The 25,182-nt window shown below is 43.9% G+C and overlaps 1 protein-coding gene and 1 non-coding gene across 2 annotated transcripts in view; one reads left to right on the forward strand and one right to left on the reverse strand.

Annotated features, from left to right (window-relative positions):
* LPCAT3 (lysophosphatidylcholine acyltransferase 3) overlaps positions 1-25,182 on the forward strand; it is a 33,520-nt gene that overhangs the window by 2,694 nt on the left and 5,644 nt on the right. Inside the window, exon 2 of the mRNA XM_065942042.1 lies at positions 24,807-24,914. Within this exon, the coding sequence (XP_065798114.1) occupies positions 24,807-24,914 (108 nt within the window). The remainder of the gene's footprint in view (positions 1-24,806; positions 24,915-25,182) is intronic.
* Positions 15,816-15,919, reverse strand: LOC136156739 (U6 spliceosomal RNA). The gene has a single exon (XR_010661223.1). It is a non-coding gene; the product is annotated as a U6 spliceosomal RNA (small nuclear RNA).

Genomic DNA, 25,182 nt, shown 5'->3' on the forward strand with positions numbered 1-25,182 from the left:
AGAAATAACATTTTACATCATGACCCAGTAAACACACAGATGTATACTTGCATTGGAAACAGAAGTTTCAGGAAACATTACTCATCCTGAATATAAGTAGTGTGCTTAGCTATTTTCTATTTTATTTTTTAGTATCATTTTTAACCTACTAAATTGATTTCAAAACCCACTAATGGATTACAGCAAGCAGTTTTAAAACTCCTGAGTTAGAGGCTGTAATTTTTTGATATTAGGTGCTGCAAGGAAAGGGTGGGTTTATGAGCACTGCTGCACTGGAGAATTTCAAACAGGCAGAGGACGCTGTCAAGAGGGGCATGTGTGTGTCTGTCTTGCGTCTGATTGCCAGGAGTTTGGTGGAAGATAAATTTTGCTGTGAGCTCTGGTGCTGGCAGATGCCACTGGAAAACATCTCCAGTTCAACAACTCAGGTCTCCTCGTTCCTCAGCATAATTAGCAACACGAATTGTTCCAAATAAATTTAGTAAGATGTACCTGTTATGGGTGAAGCACTGTGCTTGGCTGTGCAAAGGAGTGGGCAGTGGTACAGGATGAGTGATGGGGCTGGGCACCCGAAGGTCTGACCTGTGGTCTGCTGGGGGCAGGGGACAGGCACGCGATAAGTACTCTTGTAACCACAATAACAGGCGGCACTCTAGGTGCTGTCAGGGCTTCCCAGAGTTTTAGGAGGTTTAACGACTGGACCTTTAATGAACTTTGAAAGCCGAATAGGGTTTCAGCAGACTGAGATGGTGAGGAATAGGGACTAAGGCAAGGATGTGTGGTGACACATTCCAGGAACAGGAAGTGGTCCAGTTGGACTGAAGCAGGACCTAAGTAGAGAAGTGGTAGAAAATAGGACTGGAAGGGACTTCCCTGTTGGCTTAGTGGTTAAGACTCTGCACTTCCAGTGCAAGTGGTGCGGGCTTGACCCCTGGTCAGCAAACAAAGATCCCATGTGCTCCATGGCACAGCCAAGAAAATGAAAATTAAAAAAAAAAAGACTGGAAATGTAAGTTGTGGATCCTTGAAAGCCAAGGGAAGACATGTGTGCTTACTGAAGCGGGTGATCAGGAGCCATCGCAGATACTTGAAAGGGGAGCGATGGGCCAGCACTGTCCTGGGAGCGGATCCAGGAGTACAGAGTAGTTTGGAAGATAGATTCCGTGACTACTTTTCATCTACACAGCTGCACGCGCCAGAAACCAGCCTTATCAGCAACCCCTCTCACTCTGCCCTCACCCCAATCACTGAGTTCTATCAGCACCACCTCCAAATTGTGCCTCAGATACACTCCTTCCCTCCATCATCACAGCCACTGACCATCTGTCACCAAAACTGCCCGAATAACCCCTGGACAGGTCTGTATAGTTTCTTCCTGTCCACCCAGTCCGTTCTCCCCGGCACAGCCAGGGTAACCCGACCCCATCCCTCTCTTGGCTCAGCCCCCACCAGGGGTTCCATATACTTCTGGGAATCTCCCACTCCAGTTTCAACCCGAGCAAGTTCACAGCCTTGTGGCCACGTGGCCTTGCCCCAGCTGCTCAGAAAAGGCATCAGGCCCTTCCCACCCGAGCCATGGTACCTGCTGATCCGGCTGCCAAGAGCGCTATGTGCTCATTACCCACCTCACCGAGCCTTTTCCTCTTTCGGGCCTCGGTTCAGATTGTCACTTCCTCCAGAGTCCTTTCCTGCCTCTCATTTTAAGTTATGTGACCTGTTGTACTTTCTCCTCCAGACTGAAATCCCCTTCTGAGTGAGTATACATGCCAACACATGATTATGTATTTGCAGATGAGGGCAGCAGTCGTTTAAGTTCTGTTCATCAGTTGAATACAGTACCTGCCTTGTGGAAAAGGCCCAATAGATATTTGCTGAATAAGTGAAAGTGTGGATGAATGACTTGACAACTGATTGCCTGAAAGAGAAAGAGGTATAATAGTTGGGGAAAAAAAAAAACAAAAAACAAACTCAGTTCTTCTGCCAGGGGAGCTGAAAAGGTGACTGTGACTTTCACAGATGTGGAGAGGTCAAGTGAGAGTTAGATGTTGTTCAGTGCCAAGGAATGACCTAGTTTGGGGACTGGCTTTTAGGTTCCAAGGGCACCTCCAGCTTGTCTTGTGAAGCCTAGTCTTGATCTTGAAAACAGTTGATAAGAATTGATAACAGTTAGTTTTAGAAGTCAATACTGGAGAAGGGAATGGCTACCCACTCCAGCATCCTTGCCTGGAGAATCCCATGGACAGAGGAGCCTAGGGGGCTACAGTCCATGGTGTCACAAAGAGTCAGACACGACCCTACTAACACATTTCACTTTTCAGTGGTATCATAATTGAATCAGGGAGGGACTGAAATGCCACGGAGATGCTTACAGAGAGGGAAGAGAATCTAGAGTGTATTGATAATGGCATTGGTAACTGACATTTATAAAGTGCTCAACAATACCCCGCCTGGCCTGCCAGTTACCCCTAAGTTATGTACAGTCCTCTCATTAGCTGCCTCGTGCAGATAGGAAGCTGTGACCTCCAGCTCGTACCCGTTTCTGCCCCCCACTGAAACCCCTGCTCTTTACCACCTCGGGACTGGGAGGAGCGTGTGGGATGGGAAAGACAAAGGCCCTTGGTATCCTCTACTTTTTACTTTCGACATGACTGAACCAAGATTTAATCAGCATGTTAGGTAACTCTCAGCAGCCAAAGATGGCATCAGCCAAATGGAACAGGTGCCACCCCACCTAGCACAAGCTCCTCCTTCAGGCTTGGCCATGACTACGGCTTGACTGGTAGACTCATCTAAAGTGGCACTTGATGGTGAGGACTCTTTCCTTGGAGCTTCAGAATCAGCACCACTATGGTTAGCAACCTTTAAAATCAAAGGAGGTCCTACAGTTCAGCTCCCTTTGGACCAGAGTCAGGCCTGGCCCTTCACAACTAAATCCATCATTCAGGGCAAAAAGCTTTTTTTTTCCAAGTAGCAAAATGAAGAGCCCACAGCTAGGCGCGGTGGAAACTGAGCAACATTAATGAGACAAATGAGACTTCTGACCGTAATACAAAGCACGGTCCAAAAATTCTATGACTGTGAAGTGAGGAGGTTGTCCTAAAGACTTTCAAGGCCTTGTCTCGTCCCAAAAGGCTAGGTCCATTCTTCATTTTAGACTTTTATCTTTATTCTAATTCACAGCCACAAATTTTGTCATAACCTAAAGCTTCCTGTTGGGATTTCTTTTAACTATATTTTTCCAACTTTTTAATCCACACTCCAATATCATACATTGCACAAAAGTTCATGTTTGAATGGCAATATAACTTTAATGTCAAACAGAACCATTTCTTTGCAGTGTGCATGGGTGCTCAGTCACTCAGTCGTGTCCAACTCTTTTCGACCCCACAGACTGTAGCCCACCAGGCTCCTCTGTCCATAGAATATTCCAGGCAAGAATATTGAAGCCGGTTGCCACTTCCAACTCCAGGGGATCTTCCTGACCCAGGGATTGAACCTGCGTCTCTTGTGTCTCCTGCATTGGCAGGTAGATTCTTTATTCCTACGCCACCTGGGAAGCCCATTTCTTTGCAGAGACATGTGTAAAACAGGGCCCATGAGATTCTATGCACAGGGTAGTTTCACAAAGCAATTACATGCCCACTGACATGAAATCTGTCTGGGCAGTCATGGGAACTCATTGAAGGAGTTCTGTCCAGCAGCCTTTTAAAAATGAGGTTCGGTCTTCAAAAAGGAAATGGCATTTCAGCTAGACCTTAAAAGGCATGGAAGATTCTAGTCAAGTGGAGATGGAAAGGGAAACTTTTCAACAACAAAGGGTAATGAGCATGTATGTGGAGAGTAGGAAAAGTGAGGAAGACCTGAGGAACAGCAAGCAGTCCAGCTTGGCTGGGACACCAGAGGTTGCATAGAAGAGCCACAGAGAAAAGCATGATTGAGTCTTCAGGGGACGGGGATGGGGGGGGCGTGATGTGACAGAGTGAGCTGGCAGGACAAGCATCTTTACAGACCTGCAGGCCTAGGTGCAGGTTTCTAAAATTAATTAAGATTAAATTTGGGGATTTCCCTGGCCATCCAGTGATTAAGCACACATGCACTCAAATAATTGCAGCCACAAAATAATTATAATAAGATGTGCCAACTCTTTCACCATCGACCAGTTACTAAGCTTTAGCCATCCTTTTCCTCATGTTCCCAAAGGCCAATTTGAGTAAAGAATTGAGGTTAAGAGTTAAGCGCTGTATCTGATACACATTTTTGAATTGTATTTAATTAATAACAAGCAGCAATATTTTGAAACAGAATACAGAATCAACCAGCATTTTTTAAAATGATATAGTCGTTGAAGAGCTTGCCTATTTCTAGAGACCTGCCTAGGCAGACCCTTCACTCTCATTCTGCTCTGGCCAAGTGTGAGAAAGAAGCGTTGTTCTGGGGAAGCTCTGAGGACCAGGTGAGATGGACTGTATTAATCCTTGGCCAAGCCTGACCCAGGATAGTTTTAAATAGTTGTTCTCTCCTTTCCCTCAGTAGATATTCATCTCCTTCCTTTCTAGGGAGACTCCAAGTGTGATCTTGAGACCAGCAGCATCAGACCTGCTAGGAACTTGTTAAGCAATCAGGTTCTCAGGAGGGACTAAACGAGAGACTCTCAGGATGAGGCCCAGTGATCCGTGTTTTAACAGCTCTCCATGTTATACACTTCCCTACTTGTCTGAGGACTGAGGGCTTAATGTGTGGCTTCAAGTCCCTTTTTTGTAACAGTTGATGTCCCCCATAGTACCTTAAACTTGTACCCTACGATCTTTGGGATAAACAAAATGCTCTCAGATTCTTTATAGCTTAGGTTTCCCCATTTGCTAACATCTCCAAATATTATTATTATTACTGAATCATAGGATTAATGTACTAATGACATTATTATATCATTATCATCTCTTGTCAGATAGATAAGCTCTGATTTCTTATCAAATAAGAAAGCTCTTTGATGACTATATTATTTTTTTAAATGCAGGTAAGTTTTGTATTCTGTTTCAAACTATTGCCGCTTGTTATGAATTAAATATAATTTAAAAAATTATTTATCAGATACAGTACTTAACTCATTACCTCATCTTTAGTAAAATTGGTCTTTAGGAACATGAGATATCTGATAATCTGTCTATTATCAGATAGGTAATAGAGATGATAATCTTTCCAGGCCTTCTGTTGTGACCTGTAGCTCTAACAAAAATTAGATGCCCTCATGCAATTCTAGGTGATTTGTCCTCCTGAAGCAGAGAGTTTTTAAGGTGGGGGCTGAAGGGTGTTGACATTTCCCCTGCAGTTACTAAAGTCAAGGGCAGGGAGATTTAGGGTCCACCTAAAATTCTCTTTGTGAAGCAATAATAGCTTCCTAGAGACCTCAAAGCTTAAGATTTGTGTATCCCAAAAGATGCTGTATACATCTTTATTTCTCCCTGTTTTCAAAGCTAGAATGGGGAAGGTGGCAAGTAAGACACGAAAATTAAGGATGAGTAATTTCTGGATAAGGATTTCCTTTTGGCTTAAAATGGGTGGTTTTTTATTTTATTTATTTCTTGGCTGCATTTTGCGTCATGTGGGGCATGTGGGATCTTAGTTACCCAACCAGGGATTGAATCCACACCCCCTACATTGGGAGCATGGAGTCTTAACCACTGGACTACCAAGGAAGTCCCTGGATTGCTTTTTAAATCTGGGTTCCTCCCTGTTCAAGCAGTGGCTTTGAACATAAATGAGATTCATGAAACTCTGGACACCCTTAACGAAGGATTCTATCTGAGAACCTCATGTACCATAATTGTTAGCGATAGAGACTTCTGATGGAAATGTCATTGCATTCTAATTGTAGGGACCATTTGTCAGAAAGCGGAGAGAAGTTCAGGACAAAAGTGATAAGACTCACGTTTTGTTCTTGATTCACATGAAGTCGAGTGAACAATTTAAATACCCCACACTAACCACAGGCTAAGTTTAAATTAAAAATAAAAAGCTTTTGTCAGTTAAAGATGCTTTTCAGTATCAAGTATCTGTCATATTGCTATGGCATTTCGATAAAAAAGCATACATGGTCATACCTGCTACACAAAATTATAAGTGGTAAGATAGTAATTTTGTAGGCAACTAAGAGCTCACTATTAAAAAAAGAGAAAGAACTCATGTGAGTATATTGTGTGCAAATCTGAGGAGGATATGAGATCCCAGAAGGCTGAGCTCGGGTCGCTGTGTATTTGTATGTGCTGTAATGAGAAGTGGCTTCCATGTAGACGTGCTCAATGGCTTACAGCCCTTGAGGTTTCCAGTTTCTGCTGTGATAGCGATTCTAAACTCAGATGGACTTGGACACCATTCTGGATTACTGTCCGCAAATATAAAACTTCTGTTTGCCAGCCAGCAAGCAGAGGCCAGCTGGCATAGCGCCCTTTAAGGCTCCCATGGTATATACCTCAGGCTCTGTTGGAAAAGATTGATTATAGTTGGAATACAATATACATGTATATTAAAATTAAAAATATTCAATTAAAAATATTGAACCAGAAGGGCTACTAGAAACCCTCATTCTTTAGCTAAAGAATAATTTGACCCCATGTTTTAGTTCTTCTTTAGTTCTTCTGAAAGAAGGAAACAAAAGCAAAACCTAGGAATTCCTATATAGCATTCGTGCTAACTCTCTTCAGTGTCCAACTCTGTGCAACCTTATGGACTGTAGCCCCTCAGGCTCCTCTGTCCATGGAGATTCAGGAGAGAATACTGGAGTGGGTATACCATGCCCTTCTCTGGGAGACCTTTCTGACCCAAGGATCGAACCTGCATCTCCTGTGTTTCCAGCATTGGAGGCAGATTCTTTACTGCTGAGCCACCTGGGAAGCCCCCCTAGATAGCATGCATTTGTATTATTTATACTAAGAGCCTAACAGTAATTATAGGGAGCCAGGTCATCATCTCACCAGAAGCTTCCAACTTTTTCAAGTCTTAATCTCGCTTTATATTTTTAAGGTATATGTGCTTTTATTACATTCTAAAATACCTAACTTGGGAACTTTCCCTTGGTGGTCCAGGGTTAAGACTCCATACTTCCAATGCAGGGAGTGTAGGTTTGATCCCTGGTTGGGGAACTAAGATCCTGGCATGCCACAGGGTGCAGCCAGAATAAATAAATAAAATACAAAATTTTTAAATAGTTTTTAAAGTTCTTCCCAAATCTTCAAGTAATATTGAGATGCTGATAAAGAAATTGGATTTTTTTTTTTTTCAGCATGGATGGTGAGGGATAATGTGAACTTCATCAGAATTTTAAACTTTTTTGCATCAAAGGATACTATAAAGCAAGTGAAAAGTAATGAGAAACAGAAAAGAAAGAGAGAGAGAAAGTGCTTGTAAATCATTTATCTGGTAAGGGTCTAGTATCCAGAATATATCAAGAATTCTTATAGCTAAACAATAAAAAGACAACTCGGTTTAAAAATGGGCAAAGAATACGAATAGACATTTGTCTAAAGAAGACATGCAAATGGCCAATAAGCACGTGGAAAGATGCTCAACATCTTTAGTCTTTGGGAATGCAGATCAAAGTCATAATGACATACCACTTCACACCTGCCAGGATGGCTGTAACCAAAAAAAGGAATAAACAAATGTTAGTGAAGATGTGGGGAAATTAGAATCCCCATGTGTGGTTGGTGGGAACATCAAACAGGGCAGCCCCTGAAAAAAGCAGTTTGGCAGTTTCTCAAAGTTAAGGAGTTATAGTAGGACCCAGCAGTTCCACCCCTAATTATCTACTCAAAAGAGTTGATGTATATGTTCACACAAAAACCTGTATGCACATATTCATCACATTATTATCATTGACAGTGAATGACCCAACTGACAAATAGATAAACAAAATATTAATATTCATAAAATGGAATATTCAGCCGTAAAAAGAAATGAAGTACTGATAACTTCCTACAGCGTGGATGAACTTTGAAAACATGGTGCTGAGCAAAAGAAGCCAGACACAAATGGCCACGTAATGTCTGCTTCCATTTATGTGAGATGCTCAGAATAGGCAAATCCATAAAGACAGAAAGTAGATTGGTTGTTGGTGGGGATGAGAGGAGGGTTAAATTGGGGGTGACGGCTGAGAGGTGTGGGGTTTCTGGTTAGCGTGATAGAGGTATTGGGACATTAGTAGTGGGCGTGGTTGCACAACATTGCAAATGTACTAAAATTCACCAAATCTGCAGACCTGAAGAATAAAGAGTGACTACGTATGCTCACAGAGGTAGAGAAACAGAACCCAACAAATAACCACACCCGTTCGGATTCATAGGTCTGGTTAGAGGGTGTGATGCCTTTTGTCTTTTCTCCTGTTAGAATCCCAGCTTGAAGGTTCAGCAAGAGTTTATTATTTCACTTGCTGGAATACTTGTTGTGAAAAAGAAGTCTCACCTACTTTGTTTGTACTTACAAGCCTAGATTTGGCAACTCTTCACAGGAGGGAGAGAAACTACCAAGACAAGTTATTTGGGAGGGTTGTGTAAAGCTAATTAGCCACTTGGCAGCGTTAAGGCAGCCACTTGGCAGCCTTGGGGCAACCCCTGGCCAGATCAAGTCACAACAGGAGTGAAGAACTCCAGTTTCTCCACTGAAAACCAGTGTCAGGAATCAAAAGGGGGAAAACAACTCAGGCTGCCACACACTAGTTCAAGACTTTTTAAGAGAGAACCATGAAGTGTAAAAGCCAAGAAGCAGGGAATAGAAGACTTCAGGCCTTTATATCAGGGAAAGACAAGGAGGAAGCAGTAACACAAGGCACAAAAGAAAGAAAAGAAGTGAGAGAAGGGGCAGACAGGACCGAGCAGAGAAGATGAGGCCAGGGCTCTGCAGGCCTGGCCAACCCTCCGCCCCTCTCCCTGACCTGTGCTGAGCCTGTGCTCCCAGCCGGTAGACCTCTCTGGTAGGTGACGTCAGCACTCCTTCCCTTCTTGGACTTAAACAGGCATCCCGGGTCTGAAATACTGAGTTGGCCCAAATGTTCGTTCGGGTTTTTCTGTAAGATCTTAGGGCAGAGGATGAGATGGTTGGATGGCATCACTGACTCAATGGACATGAATGAATTTGAACAAACTCCAGGAGATGGTGAAGCACAGGGAAGCCTGGCGTGCTGCAGTCCATGGGGTTGCAAAGAGTCGGACACCACTTAAAGACTGAATGACAGTGACAACAAATGCCTAGTTTTGTTGTAGTGGTTGATTTTTTTTTTTTTTTAATAATCCAGGATTTGTGGGACCTGAAAATTCTCTAATCATGGTGACTTTCTTTAAGAAAAAGAATTCAAAAATATCTTACACGTTTTACAACAATGTATGACCCCGTGAGCACGTTGCTAAATGTATGATCACGTGAGCACGTTGCTAGCTCCCACCTCCACCCCTGCACACACACACACCCACCCAGGCCTTAAACAGACCCATGCAGAGAAAGGGCCTCAGACTGAATGAAGCTGGATGAACTTCGTGGCAAATCGCCTTCTTCCTGGGAGTAGTGGGGTCAACTCAGAGATTTATTTTTGAAACTTGCTATAGACTTAATTTAGTTAAAATCAGATCAAGATGGGTGAAGACCAAAATTTCCCACCCCTAGCTCAAGGCTAGAGGCTTGAGCCTGAGAGTGTATTCTTAAAACTGGTTAAAAGATCTCACACAGATTTTAAGAAGTTAGGTATAGATATGCTTGTATAAAATATTTGCTCATATGTAAATATTTCTTAACTGGCCTCAAGGAAGTACATGTTTGATGCTTTTTTACAGATATTTTCTCTTGTAATCTGCACAACAGCCTGCAAGATGGCTAGTATTTTCCCTCTTCACTGAAAGAAAAACACACAACCTAAAAATGGCAAGTTAAGTTTTATTCAGGGACTTTACTGAGGAATACAGCCTGGAAGACAGCCTCTTGGATGGCTCTGAGGAAGGCTCCAAAGAGATCAGGGATATATTAATATGTGAATTTTTTTTTGCTTGGAAAAAAGCATGTAGTTGAGCTTCAGAGAGGCTTCCCTGTGGCTCAGACAGTAAAGAATCTGCCTGCAGTGCAGGAGACCAGGTTCAATCCCTGGGTCAGGAAGATTCCCCTAGAGAATGCCATGGACAGAGCGGCCTGTAGCAGGCTACGGTCCATAGGGTCGCAAAGAGTTGAACACGACTAAGTAGCTAACACACACTTTGAGCATCAAAAGATTACTGCCAGTCCCAAAGAGCAGACGTCTCAAGTTAATGATTTTAGTGCCTTTCTGTGTTATGTGAAGATGCCAGAATCTGGACTCGTTGAAACTGTCCCTTAGATATACATCTGAACTATCTAGACCAGTATCCAAAGCACAGAATCCTTCCAGTTTTTCTCCATCCTGAAGTCCCCCTAGGTGCGCCATTGGTGGGCAGCTGCAGTGGCCGCTGGCATGGTCCTTGAAGAACTGGAATGGGGGGGCCACATTCTTTTCTTTATATCCCTACCTTAGACGTGAAGAAATCAAGGTACAAAGAATCTAAGTGATTTGCTCAAGCAGCCAAGCTGAATTTCTCAACCAGATTACTCTTCATTCCTGAGTCTAGCTCAGATAATCTGGCTAGAAGTTGGCCACCATGTGGTTCGCTAATTTACAGAGATTTACAGTGTGATAAAGCAAGCACTCTCTGATTGTAAGCCTCAGGCTGCTATCTTTGCTAGCATTTCTGTGTGTTCAAGTGCCTGAGTGTTGGTCAACCTTTGTTGTCCTGTTCCACAAGTCAACAGTGACTAGTAACTAGCCTGCTAGCAAACAGCCTTAACATTCTTTCAGTCTATAAATTTTTGTCATAACAAAAAAACTATGTGACCATTTGCACAATCTGTAATAGTACAGAAAAGACTGTAATAGTGCAGACAAACATTCACAAATAGTTCCGAGCATCTGATCAGGCTTGAGGTAGTCCTGAGGGCTGGCCCCTGACCCAGGGTGGCGGGGGTGGAGGGGAGCGGTGCTGACTTTTCCTAGGCTAAGAAGCCAGTGAGTACCTCTTCCCAGTGGGGTCATACAAGGGAATGTGGCTTCAGGGTCAGTCTGTTGTCTCATCATAACATCATAATTTCTCAGCCTCAGCACCAGTTTGCACACACAATTGCCAGCTTGTATCATTGGCGCTAACCTTAACATGGCCTTGCCTGTGAACTGCTCAGAGCCTCTGGCTTGAGTGGAACAATAAAAAACTGAGTTTTGATGGGACTTTGGGTGCAATTCAGGTTTAGGTTGTTTAGGTTAAGTGACTGAAAAAACTAACATGTCCTTTTTTTGTTGTTGTTGTTCACACTATTCCACTTGGCTTATGAGATTTTAGTTCCCCAACCAAGGTTTGAATTTGGGATCTCAACATTGAGAGCACCAAGTCCTAATCACTGGGCCTCCAGGGAATTCCCATTTAAAAAAAAAAAACAAAAAGCTTTTTAACCTTCATAAGAGCCTTTTTCCTTTCTCACAGATAACAGTCATTTACTAGTTTACCCTTAAAACGCCCCTTCTGTTCTTATTCCGAGGACATTTTGACTATTCTATAGTCATCAAAATGTTTAAGATACTCAGCAGGAGGTCCCTTTCAGAAATGAATTGCACCCTAAGAAGATAGGCAGGGGGCGTCCCCAATAACTGATGAAGAAAGAAAGAACAAGGAGTACCTAAATTTAGCAGAGATAAAGTTTTCAAATGGTTTTAGATAGGATGATAAGCAGAAATGGGCGTGCGTGTGTCTGTGAACAGAGAATCAGAGAATAACATAGCCGTAGCTTTAAAAGTGCACAGCTAGTGACTAGTGAGGCTTCCCTGGTGGCTCAGTGGTAACAAATCCACCTGCAATGCAGGAGATGCAGGTTCACTCCCTGGGTCGGGCAGATCCCCTGGAAAAGGAAATGGCAACCCACTCCAGTGTTCTTGCCTGGAGAATCCAATGGACAGAGGAGCCTGGTGGGCTACAGCCCATGGGGTCGAAACAAGTGGACATGACTGAGTGCCTGAACAACCACAGTGACTAGTGATGTGTTTGCTGGCCACCACCAGGTGCCGGGGCATGTGACAGGAGTATCAGCATAGAAGTCAAGTGATGTGGGTTCTAACTGGGGCTCTGCTCTATTAACCTGAGGCAAGCCAGTTAGCCCCTTTGGGCTTTGCTTTCTTCTCTCTCTAATGAAGGGTTTGGAGTCAGTGATTTATAAGGTTTCATGGGTTCAGAGAATCTGAATCCTATGGATAACCATTCAGCATGTGACTCAGCCTGAGCCGTAGACTGTCGGAGTGGGGCAGGTGTGTTGGCACCTTGGCCATACCATCAACAAGGCTTAATCTGCTGAATAGAGACAGGACCATTGTGAACAAATTCCAGAGGTGAGTGTCACCCCACCTCCAGGTCCATAATGTCCCAGTGTTCCCCCAGCTGACAGTGTGGTCAGTAACCAGTCAGTTACCTATCACCGCAAAGAGCCAGAGTCACACAGGGCTTCACTCTCCTTCCGACCTCCATTTGTCTTCCTTTCCTCTGTATAGTCCTTCAGTATGAGGAATTTCCGCTTTGGTGAAAGAAAAGAAATATGAGTGGCAGTTCTTCACAGTGGAAATAATCATGATAAAGCTAGCATGTGGAAATATGTGATAAAAAATAAACTGTCATTACCAGTAAGCCATTAGACGGCCACTTCCCTGGCCATCTAGTGGTTAGGACTCTGCGCTTCCAATTAAGGTAGCGAGGTACTACCCCTGGTTGGGGAGGTAAGATTCCACATGCCACATGGCCAAAGATAAATAAATAATACAAATAAGCCATGTTCAAAAGCAGTCCTGTTTTATAATCTAGTCTGTGATCCTTAGGAAAATTGAACTGAAACTTGATCATGAAAGTGGCCTTCCATTGTCCAAAGCAAAATACCCATTATCTGTGGGAACATTTCATAATTTAGAAAAATTTCAGCATTCAGATGATATAAGGCTGGAACAGGTTTTTCCATCCATCTTTTTTAGCTAGAAATTCCAGAGTTGCCATAATTTTGTCAGTGAACTATCCCTAAGAGCAGTGATGGACAGACATAGCCTTTTTGGGGGGGATCCGCTGTCTCCCATCCCTTTATCTCCAATGATAAGCATGAATTTTGAGTTTGAGATCAGTTTCAGTCATTTTACTCTAAGGAGCCCGTTGACCCTATAAACCAGATCTTCTCACAAGAGGTGAGGGTGAGTTGGCCTGGGCTGGGGGTGTGTTACCCCATTGCTGAGGGCCAGGGCAGAAATGGGTAGACCGGAAACAGAGGTGATGAGCTCAGTTTATTTTTGGCTGGCTGCATTGGGTCTTCATTGCTGCTCGGGCTTTTCTCGTTGCAGTGAGCGGGGGCTACTCTCTAGTTGCATTTCTCGGTTTCTCATTGCAGTGGCTTCTTTTGTGCAGAGCTTGGGTTCTGGGACTTTCAGGCTTCAGTAGTTATGACACGTAGACTCAGTAGTTGTGACTCCGGGGCTCTAGAGCACAGGCTCAGTAGTTGTGGCACATGGGCTTAGTTGCTCCATAGCATGTGGGATCTTCCTAGCCCAGGAATCAAACCCATATTTCCTGCATTGGCACAGGCAGATTCTTTACCTCTGAGCCACCAGGGAAGTCCAGTCCTCTTGATTTTTTTCCCCATTATATCAAATTCTGACTCTGTCTGGTTTTGCAAACCTTCCTGCCCCATCTGGTAGTCAGCCCGGTCTGTGACATGACTGCTCCATGCCCTCTCCTGCCTCTGGGTCTTTAGTACATAATTCTCCCTTGGAACTCCCTTCCCCTGCTTCGTCTCTGCTCATCCTGACTGCTCTGTTCATTATTGACCTCTTGTCTTCTCCAACCTCTACAACATTGGCTTTTCCATCAGTTAGCATTTACACAATATCATTGCTTGGTATTCTTTTCTCTCTAAAATGCTCCTTCAGAGTCTGAAAGCATCTCTTACAACTCTACCATAGTCTCCTTTTGCCTAATGCATTGCTGACCACATAATGGATGCTCAATACATATTTTATTCACTCCCTAGGATACAGAGTATTTGTTCATTCATTCTTTTATTCCCTCATCCATTCAACAAATATTTTTGAGAACTTTCTTGTACCAGGAACTCTACAAGGCCCTTGCTGTACAGTGAGGCGGGGGGGAGCAGAGACAAAAATCTTGCCTTCAAAGACCAATAAGTAGAATATACAGCATGTGGAAGAGTAGTAAGTGCCAGGAGAACATAGGAAAGATGAAGTAGGAAAGAAAAACAGGAAGTGTGCGTTGGTGGCATACAGGGTGGGGCAGCGTGTGCAATCTCAAGATACGGGGTCAGGGAAGGCCCCACAGATAAGGTGACATTTCAGTAAAAACCTGAAGCGCTGGAGGGACTTGAGCTCATCAGTGAAAGAGCATCCCAGGCCAGGAACATATTAATGTGAAGGCTCTAAGGTTTGCACAAGCCTGCCATTCCAGGAAGGGCAGTCCAGAGTCAGAGATGAGTCAGAGAGCGGTGGAGGAGGGGCGGGCAGCTCCGTCTGGCATTCTGGTTGGACTTCAGCTTCTGCAGAGCAGAGCGTGACTGAAGGCCCTGGGGGAGATGAGTCAGGAGACGACAGTAATAACACAGGCCAGGGATGGCGCCGACGCGGACCAGGGGAAGAAGTGGTCAGATTGTGGGTTCACTTTGCAGGTAGAACAGACAAGGTTTGCTGACAGATGGGGTTGCCTGTAGGAGGGGAGGGTGTTAGGAGCAGGGGAAGGTGGCAGGGCCTCAGCCTTGCGCCAGCAGAAGGGGAGCAGAAGACTTTGCTGAAATGAGGAAGCCAGGGGAGGAGCAGGCTTGCTGAGGGAAGGACATCAGCAGTTGAGTTTGAGGCCTGTTACGTCTGAGGTGTCTGTTAGGTGGGTGCCGACTCCACATGGCACACGAGTGTGAAGTTCGGCGGAGAGCCTCGACGGGAGGGGGACATGCAGGAGCCATTGGCACTCACGATGTTTGAAGCCAGGTGACTGGTGGAGGTCGCTGGGCAGGCCTCTGTTAAGGAGAGGTTGATCCCATCTCACACTGCTGAGCATCTGATATGGACCAGGTTGAAATATGAGCCAGGACCTAGATACTCTACTAGTGAAACTGAGGACCAAAAGCAGTAACTCATCAACCAGCCTAAGGGGACAGCTAGTAAGTAGCAGAACTGGGATTCAGGCTGTCAAATCTCATCTTAACCTCAGAGTTGGTGTTCTTCTAACCATCCAGTGCCTTAATTTAACAGTACGTTGCATTTTAGAAAAAGTGCTCTTGGCAAGCCAGAGTCAGTATCTTTCTAAAATAAATAGACAATGACTCTTCTTTTAAAGTGAAGATGGGAAGCACATCCCTCAGTCATTTGATTGTCACATGGAATGAAGATTAGATTCAGAACCCCTGATACCACTTTCATCAGAATTTCTCAGATAAGACCTAGTTTACAGACACCCTCTATGTGAATCTGCATGTGTGTGTGTGTGACTTTGTGACTGCTTACAATATTTTAGGCTGTGCTGACTACTTTATATGCATTATCCCCTTTAGCCCTTACAATAATCATTGGAGCAGGTCCTGTCCCCATTTTACAGATGAAGAAACTTACACTCAAACTGGTATTAAGTGTCAATTACTGTAGGTCAACCCATCAGAAAATGAAGTACGAAGGATAGCATGCTATGGGAGATCCAAAGACACAGAAGGACTTTAGGAAAAGAGATTGTGAACGTGTGATAGTTTTTTTTTTTTTTAATATGGAATGCTTCACAAATTTGCGTGTCATCCTTGCGCAGGGGCCATGCTAATCTTCTCTGTATCGTTCCAGTTTTTTTTTTTTTTTTTTTAGTATATGTCCTGCCGAAGCGAGCACGTGTGATAGTTTTAATTCGGAACAGAAGTATAAGGAATGGCAACATGTATTACATAATGATTTTGCCAAATGAGTCTTTGTCCTAAGCGCCATGTGTTTAAGGCATGAGTCCAAAGCTCAGGGTCATGAATTAATTGTGGTCTACAGTAACCCTAAAGAAGGAGACACTTGAACTGAGTGTTTTTCAAGAATGGGTAGGACTTCACTTGGTTAGAGGAGTGATTGAAGAAGGTGTCCCACCCAAAGGGACTGGTATGAGTGACGGTCTAGAGATGAAAGATATAAGACATGTTTTGTTTGGTTTTTTTTGGTGGGGGGCTGTTGTGGTTTTGTGTGTTTGGCTGGATTTTTCTTTTTTTGGCCACACCACATTCCATGTGGGATCTTAGTTCCCTGACCAGGGATTGAACCCTGGAGTGCCCTCGGCAGTGAGAGCGCAGAGTCCTAACCTGTGGACCACTGTGGAATTCCCGACACAAGGCAGGTTTGAGCAGAAACTAGCTAAGTTTTAGCTGGAGGAAGACGGTGGAGGCTTTGCCCAGAAATGTAGTTTAGAAGGTAGATCTTAAAAAAAAAAAAGAAGGTAGATCTTGAATCTTGGACTTGGGAGCTGGTGCTGTGTGGAGTGGTCAGGTAGAGTCACTGATGGCTTCTGAGCAGGAGTGGCAGAGAGAGCCCCCTGGTGGAGGATGTCGGAGGATGCAGCTACAGGCAGAGATGAGGTCGTGGCAAGACTTGAAGCGCGAGCACTTGAGGGCCTTCCCTGCGGATGTAACATGGGAAAGAAGGGGATGCAATGGTGGCGAGAGACTTTGGAAAGGAGGAATCAACAGGATTTGGTGGGGGAAATCCATGGCAGTCCTTATGGCTGAGAACTCTGGACTTCCACTGCAGGGAGCATGAGTTCAATCCCTGGTTGAGGAACTAAGATCCTACAAGCCTGTGGTGCGGCCAAAACAAAAACAAACCAGGATTTGGTGATTAGATATGGGCACTGAGGAGAAAGGGAAGAGGCAGAGACAACTTCACGCCTTTGAGTGTCGCTGTGTGGCCCAGAGAGCAGTAACATTAATCAACAAAAGAAGCAGCTGAGAGAAGCCTGATTCAGGGGAAAGCCCATGTCTTATTTACACGGAGATAGAGATGGTACAAGATATCAAACTGAAAATGCCCCACCAGGAAGTAGGAAATGTGGAACTGAAACCTGAGAGGTCAGGATTAAAGATGTGAGGTTGTCTTTGGCATAAAGATCACGTTAAGTTACATGAGAGTAGATGGGCTGTCCAATGAGATGGTGTAGAGAGCATAGCAGAGGGTTGGGACTGACTCTGGAGGTCAGCCATGTTTAGGAGTCGGAAGAAAAAGCCTTCAGTGAAAGAGGCTTTTAAAGGAGAGGTTGGTGCAATTTGTCGCCACCCTTTGACAAATCAAAGCTCAAAGCAAGTGGAGAGTAAGAATGAACATTTAGGGATTTTCACAGCAGTTCGATAGTGCCACATCATCCAAGCCCATGACTTTGTACTTTCCTGAAGTATTGCTCCACAGCAGATGGGAAATTTTAAAAACTAATCTGTACCACCAACCGAGAAGTGCTGCTCAGCAGCCAAATGAGCCAAACAGTCTGCTCCTAGGTACATACCCAAGAGGACGGAAAACATGCACCGTGCAAAAAGTGATACAGGAATGTTCACAGCAGCCTTCTGCTTAATATCACCAAAGTGGAAACAACCAAGATGTCCATCAACTGATGGCTGGATGAATGAAGTATGATCTGTCCAAACGAAGGAATGTTATTCAGCCATAAAAAAAATAATGGAGTACTGCTACATGGTACAGCATAAGCGAACCTCAGAAACAGGACGCTGAGTGAAAGAAGCTAGGGACAAAAGTCCACATGTGGTGGGACTCCGCTTTTATGAAATACCCAGAACAGGCAAGTCTGTAGAGTCAGAAAGTGACTTTGTCACCAGGGTCTGTAGAGTGACCACTAACAGGGATGGGGTTTCTTGGGGGCGGGGAGCAGGGGGTGAAAACATGCTGGAATTTAGACATTCCAGTGGGGACATTATACAACCTTATGAATGTACCAAAAACCACTGCATTCTACACTCTGATGAATTTGATGGTATGTGAAATACATCTCAATAGAATAAGAAAAAAAGAGGAAACTGATCATCTCAAAACCAAGGACAGAGAAACTTTCCAAAAAAAAGAAAATACAGAAGGAGGGACTTCCCTAGTGGTCCAGTGGCTAAGACTCTGCCCTCCTGGTCAGGGGGCCCGGGTTCAATCCCTGGTCAAGGAACTAGATCCCACATGCTGAAACTGAGACTCAGTGCCACCAAATAAATAAATTAAAAAAAAAAAAAAAAAGAAGGAGCAGTTGAGGAAAGGAGGGAGGAAGAAAAGCCTGTTGATTTAGGGTGCTTTAACCCGGAAGATTAAGCCAAAACACCATTCCGTGTCAGCATTTCTCCAAGTGTAGTCCATGAACTCCTATGGGTCCCTGAGAACTTTAAAGTTATTTTCAGAATAAAATTAAAATGTTATTTGCTTTTGTCATTGGCACTTGACAGTGCAGAAGCAATGGTGGGTAAAACTCTGCTGGTCCCTAAGCATGAGTGAAGGCGAGGACACCCAACTGAACCAGCATACCCTACATTCTTCACCACCATGCAGTCGGTCGAGAAAGGGCAGATCCAGGACTTCCCTGGCAATGCAGTGGTTAAGAATCCACCTTCCAGTGTAGGGCATACAGGCTTGATCTCTGGTCCAGAAACTGAGATCCCACATGCCTGGGGGCAGCTAAGCCCATGTGACACAAGTAGAGAAGGACTCGAGCCGCAACTACTAAGTCCAAGTGCCACAGCAAAGATCCAATGCTGCCAAAAAATAAATGCTAAAAAAACAAGGCGGGGGGTGCACAGATCCATCCACTGTCCACTCATTGGAAAAGACCCTGATGCTGGGAAAGATTGAGGGCAGGAGGAGAAGGGGGAGCAACAGAGAATGAGATGGTTGGATGGCATCACTGACTCAATGGACATGAATTTGAACAAACTCCAGGAGATAGTGAAGGACAGGGAAGCCTGGCGTGCTGCAGTCCATGGGTTCGCAAAGAGTCAGATACAACTGAGCAACTGAACAACAACCAAAGAGTGTCCTGAATGAAGCATAAAATCTCAACCCTGAGTACATGTCTTTTTAACATTCTGTTTGAAGAACTGAGGCATGTGCATGGAACACCCTCTGTCCCAAAGTAGAAGTGTCTCAAAGCAAAGCACCTCTGCCCTGGCTCAAATTGCACGTTGAACTGACAGCTTCTCTTACACAGAAGACCATTTTCACGTGAAAAAATGACTGATAGACAAACTGGTTGTTTAGACTGGGCGTTTGGCAGATAGCTTCTTGCAAATGTGCAAAGTGAGCCTGTCACTTCAAGGAACATAACTGACAGTGTTTGTAATCAGTGATAAATTTCAACTTTCAAGTGAAAATTTGAATTTTGCAAAACTTATATTTGCTACCATGAGCTAGACAACTTCCCATTTTATAAAGACTTCTCTGCTGAAAATCAATGGTAATACTAAGAAATGTGATTTTTTTTTTTTTTTTTGGATATTGTATTATAAGGATGTCTCAAGATTTGAAAGATCTCCCTAACTCAGTGAACCAATATTTTCCCAATGACCAATGCACACTGTTAAAAACCCAGGCCTGGCTAAAATATCTATTTATAGCTCATGAGAGACCTGTGGATTTTAATGTAACAGTGTGAAAAGCTCATTGATATGGTTTCAGATTCCATGTTACAACTAACCTTTAAGAAACTACTTATTTGCTGAGTTTTGATTTTCTGTATGTTATCAAAGACAGAATATCCAAAATTACCTGTAAAGGCTATTAAGATTCTCTTTCCAGCTGTATATCTTTGTGAAGCCAGATTTTTTTTTTCATATATTTTGGCCTAAATGACATATTACAACAAACTGAATTCAGAAGCAGTTTTGAGCATCCAGCCCGCTTCTATTTAGCAAAGGCCAGATATTTGTTAAAAAAAAATCCCATTCTTTTCATTAAGTGGTTTTGTTTTTATTTAAATGGTTAACTTAGAAAATATAGCTGTTTTCATTAAGAGTACATTATTTATATTAATGTGTAATAGGTTTATTTTTTTTCATGAATTAATAATTTTAAAACTTTTAATTTTTTTTTAAATTTTTTTTTCTTTTGCCTGTCCCGCATGGCATATGGGATCTTAGTTCCCCAAACAGGGATCCAACCTATGGCCCCTGCAGTGGAAGGCTTTTAAGAGTATAAAGTGATGCTAATTAACAAGAACCTCCTGTATAGCACAGGAAGATATATTTAATATCTTATATTAATAATAACCTATAATGGGAAAGAATCTAAAAAAGAATATATATACATACACACACATATATATAACTGAATCAGTTTGTGTATACCTGAAGCTAATACAACATTGTAAACTAACTCTTTTTCAGTTTTTTTTTTTAATGATTTTCAAAACAGCAGTGCTGAGACCAAAATGTTTGACAGCCGCTAATGTATATATGCTGAGGGTGTCCTCTGAACTCTTGGTGTGGTGTTGGAGGTGGTTGTCTTCTTTTTGGTAAAACCAGTGTCAATACCTGGCTAAGACAACACACAGCAGTTCTAGTTCTGTCTTCTTCCTCACACCTGCCAAAACATGCTCTGTTTTCTCTTCATCAAGGTCACATGAACCATTGCCTGATCAAATGGGGTCATATCATATTCCCACAGAGCCCAGAAATAGCGATATGGGATGAGAGACAAAGAAATTCATCAGACTTCAATGAAAGCAGTCCATTTCTATTTCTTCACATGGAACTTCAGGACCTTTTAGGATTAATGAGTAATTTCACAACTCTTAGATCTCAGAGAGGAAGAAACTCCACTAGCGATCTCAGTTAATAGATCCAAGTTTCTGACTCAAGACAGCAGTGGGGCCTGAGGAGACATCCAGCGACGAGCTGGGGAGACCAGCGGGGTACATACACTCCATGTTGTAACTACTGGGATCCTTGAAGGCAATGGTCCCCAACTTGTTTGACACCCGGGAACAGTTTCGTGGAAGACAGTTTTCTCCAAAGATCAAGGCAGTGAGGGGTAGAGGGTGGTTTCAGGCTGACTCAAGCACATTACATTTACTGTGTGTTTAATTTCTGTTAATACTATCATTACATCAGCTCCACCTCAGAACAATGGATCCTGGAGGTTGGGGACCCCTGCCTGAAGGGGCCAAGTGCAGTGCCTCTCAGCAGTCCGCTGTAGGGTGTAGGCACAGTGAGTGCCCTCCAGTCTGCTCTTGGCCTATACCCATTCTCGTTTGGGAATCCCGGGTTTAGGGTGCAGGTTTGATCTTCAACCTTCATCCGCTAATAAGTTTCTGCAGGGTCCTCCTGTATTATTCTTTTAATATTTATTTATTTGGCTGTGCCGGGTTTTAGTTGTGGCATGCAATCTCTTAGTTGCTGCTTGTAGAATCTAGTTCCCTGACCCAGGCCCCAGATCGAACCCAGGCCCCCTGAATTGGGAGCACAGAGTCTTAGCCACTGGACCACCAGGGAAGTCCCCAGAGTCCCCCTTTAAGCAAGCAATCAAATAGAAGAAACTCTTCCAGTGTGGCGGCCACACAAGCTCTAAAAAGCCTCCAGACCGGTTTTAGAGAGCAAACCTCGGCCATTCAGGGAAAACAGCAGCCCCTAGTCACCAAGCTCAGGGTTTTCTCCTCAGGACCTGCCCTGCACGAGGGTTTAGGAAGGCAGAGCTTCTCAGCCCCGGCTGCCCATTAGGGCCACCCAGACCTAACTGCATCAGACTGACGGCGGGTGTGTGGGTGAGAGCTGCTTCTGTTGGTTTCTTTTAGAGATTCTTCAGGTGACTGCAGCCACTGTATCAAGCGTCGGCTCCCACACAGCAGTACTGAGACTCAGAAGCAGCTTGTAGGATGACACCCGCCCCCCAAACAGCACATCCCCAGTAGGGTGAATGGCAGCCAGGCTCGGAAGCCTGCCGAGCTGAGCAGCAGCGGGGAGCAGGGTACCATGTTGACAACCAGCTCCGGGTTGTCACAGCAACTCGCCCAGCACAGCTCCTTCCTCCCCTTGGCGGCTTCCAGAGCCTGGAGGCTCCGCTGTTCTCTCTGATGATCTTCCTGTCCTTGGTAACCTGGCCTGCTGCACTCTTTTTCTTTTTCTCCCAATCACTCCATCTCCTTATCGGTACATTTCCTGGTGTGCAGTCAGACTCCACCTGCATGGAACTCCTCACCCAATTCAGCGCCCCCCCAAATACACCTGAAAATAGGAGAGAGTGAAAGGGCCTTGAATGCCAGAACAGATGTTACAAGGGCTGCGCACTAAGTCTACAAGGAAGACACCAAGGCCCTTGTTCTTGTCTTAGATCTTGTCTATCTGTTTGTTTTGCACCTTTAAAACAAAGTTAAGACTTCTAAGGCCTGGTGTAAATTAGAAATAGGAAGAGAGACTATTCTTGGCACTGAAAGATCAAGAAGTGACTATAGATCCCTGAAAGCAAAGAAAGGGGCAGAAAAGTATGGAAAATGGATATAAGGACTCAGAATGTAGGACAGTGTAGGCACACCCCAATAGGTCCTAAAACCATCGTGCCATTAGAACAATGACCCAGATCACCAAGAAAATATCCAGTTATATTCAATTTAAGGAGGCGGTGTGATGTGTGTTGTGTTTTTTAACTTCAAGCATCCCAAATGATGAAGGGTTTCAGTGATTTCAATTGGTTAAAGGTTTTTAACCCTTTAAGTGTTTTAAAGGGTAAACTCTTAGCTGTCCGAAACTTTTTTATGAGTACTCTAGGTAATTAAGATCCACCCTATTTGTTGTTTTTGTTCATTTATGCCCCTATTCCTAAAACATTAAAGACAAAAGATGTAAGGCATTTGGGTGTTTACATATACTTGCTAGTACCTGGCTCTGGTTCTTAGCAATACTTGCTGCTAGTCCCACAAGATTTCTGCCCACGTGGTACGTATGAGGCTTGTCGTATTCCTTTACTCATTCATCTGACTGTGAAAGGGTCACAGTTGCCCCCCTCCCCTCGACTAGCAGCCCTACATCACTTCACCTTAGGTAGCTAGAACATAAATCATTCCACGCCACCCCCTCCGTCATTCTGTGCTCCATAAACAGAACGCTTGGCATGTAGTGGGCACGTAATAAACATCTGTCGGATGAATGAATGAGTAAATGAGTCAGTCATCCACAGAATTATCTACATCAACTGTTTGCATGAAGCTATATATTTGATAAATATATAGCCCATTATGAGAGCAGCATTCAAAGGACACCAGTAGATCCTGCCACCACGAAGAAGATAAATGACTGATACATTGTTGTGTGAAAAAACTAGGATATATAAGTATACAGGTTGCGATCAGAAGTTGTTTTTTTAATTATTATTATTATTTATTTGGCTGTACTGGACCTTAATTCCAGCACACAGCATCTTTAGTTGCAGCATGTGGGATCTAGTTCCTTGACCAGGGATTGAACCTGGGCCCCCTACATTTGGAACACAGAGTCTTAGCCACTGGACCACCAGAGAAGTCCCTGTGATCATAAGTATAAAAAAAAAGGTTATGGGAAAAATAACTAGGAGAACATCAGCTAACATGTAATATGATTATCCATTTACTCTTTCACTTAATTCAGCATTTTATGTATGACGCTCATCTAAGCCTTGCAGTTAACCAGACTCACAACTATATCTCCAGTGATAAACTACCTGCAACTTACGATTGAAAAGTTAAGAATTGCAGGGACTTCCCTGGCAGTCCAGTGGTTAGGACTCCAAGCTTCCACTGCTGGGGGCCTGGGTTCAATCTCTGGTCTGGGAACTAAGACCCCACAAGCCCCGAGGTACAGCCAAAATTGCAAGAATTGCAGCAGCTATAAACCATGACCAACTCAAGAACACTAATTATGCAATGATAGACTGGGTAAAGCATCCTTCCAAAAAACAGGAGGGGCCTCAACTCTCTGCTCAGGCACTACAGGAGGAACGTTGCCAAGCCTATCAGCCAGATTTCATGATGGCTGATGTGAGGAACTCTGGCTGTGAGTCTGCAGTAAAACAAGGCAATGTGCTGATTTTAGTCTGGGAATACCCAGTGTTGTTGACCCTTCCGTCAGCAACTCTTGGCTGTGCATCCTCAGTTCACGGCCATCAAGAGATCCCCTGTAGTTCAGTCGTAACCCTGGAATCATACCCTGAATCATGGCTTCAGAAGACATTTTTCCAGTATACCTAAATGGATTTATTAGCTTGGGCAGTGCCCAGACCTCAAGTGTGTGAGGAGTACCCACCTACTAACTGCTGTGCAACTGGTATGCCGACAGCAACCCTGTCTGTAGCCAGGGATCATTTGTATTTAGCCTCTTAATAATGTGACTGACAATACTCTGCTGGTGATGGAATTACAATAGATCATCAAGGTGTAAAATGGCATTTCTGGGCACAGTTGGGCACCCTCAGTCTCTTATATCATCTAAGAAAAATGCAAGAGAATGTTCCTAGCAATATTTAATAAGCGGTAAAGGAAACCTCATCATAGGACCTAGTTTGTATTGCCTCAATATAAAATTAATATCTCCCGTCTTAAATTTGTATTTACAAAGAGGCTTCTTTTGATAATTAAGGATGCTGTTGCTGTCTTTGTAGACATCCTTAGTATGCCTGTTTTTTTTTCCTCTCTGGGCTGGGTGTTATGCCAGATCAACTTCCAGAACAAACCTGGGCACCAGCCATGAGTAACCCTCTATTTCTCTTTCTCCCCATCCAGGTTACCCCTTGGCTTTATTTTATCGGCGTTACCTTTTCTACAAGGACAGCTACCTCATCCACCTTTTCCACACCTTTACGGGCCTCTCAATCACTTATTATAACTTTGGTGAGTGAACTGAGTTAGCACCACAACTATAGGGAGCCTGAAAAGGAACAGACTTGAACAAAACGTCCTGGAGGGAATCTGATGGAGAGTGAAGTTGTGATGCTCTGGGAGCAAAGAGAGGGTTTTATGGGCAGGAACACAGCTTAGCTTCTCCCTTCATGTACATTTCTCTCCCAGATAAAAGCTTTTGAGAATGGTTACCCTTACCAGAGGGATTTCCCTGGTGGCTCAGCAGTAAAGAACCCGCCTGCCAGTGCAGGGGATGAGG

Source organism: Muntiacus reevesi, chromosome 1, assembly GCF_963930625.1.
Source record: "Muntiacus reevesi chromosome 1, mMunRee1.1, whole genome shotgun sequence".
Taxonomy (NCBI): domain Eukaryota; kingdom Metazoa; phylum Chordata; class Mammalia; order Artiodactyla; family Cervidae; genus Muntiacus; species Muntiacus reevesi.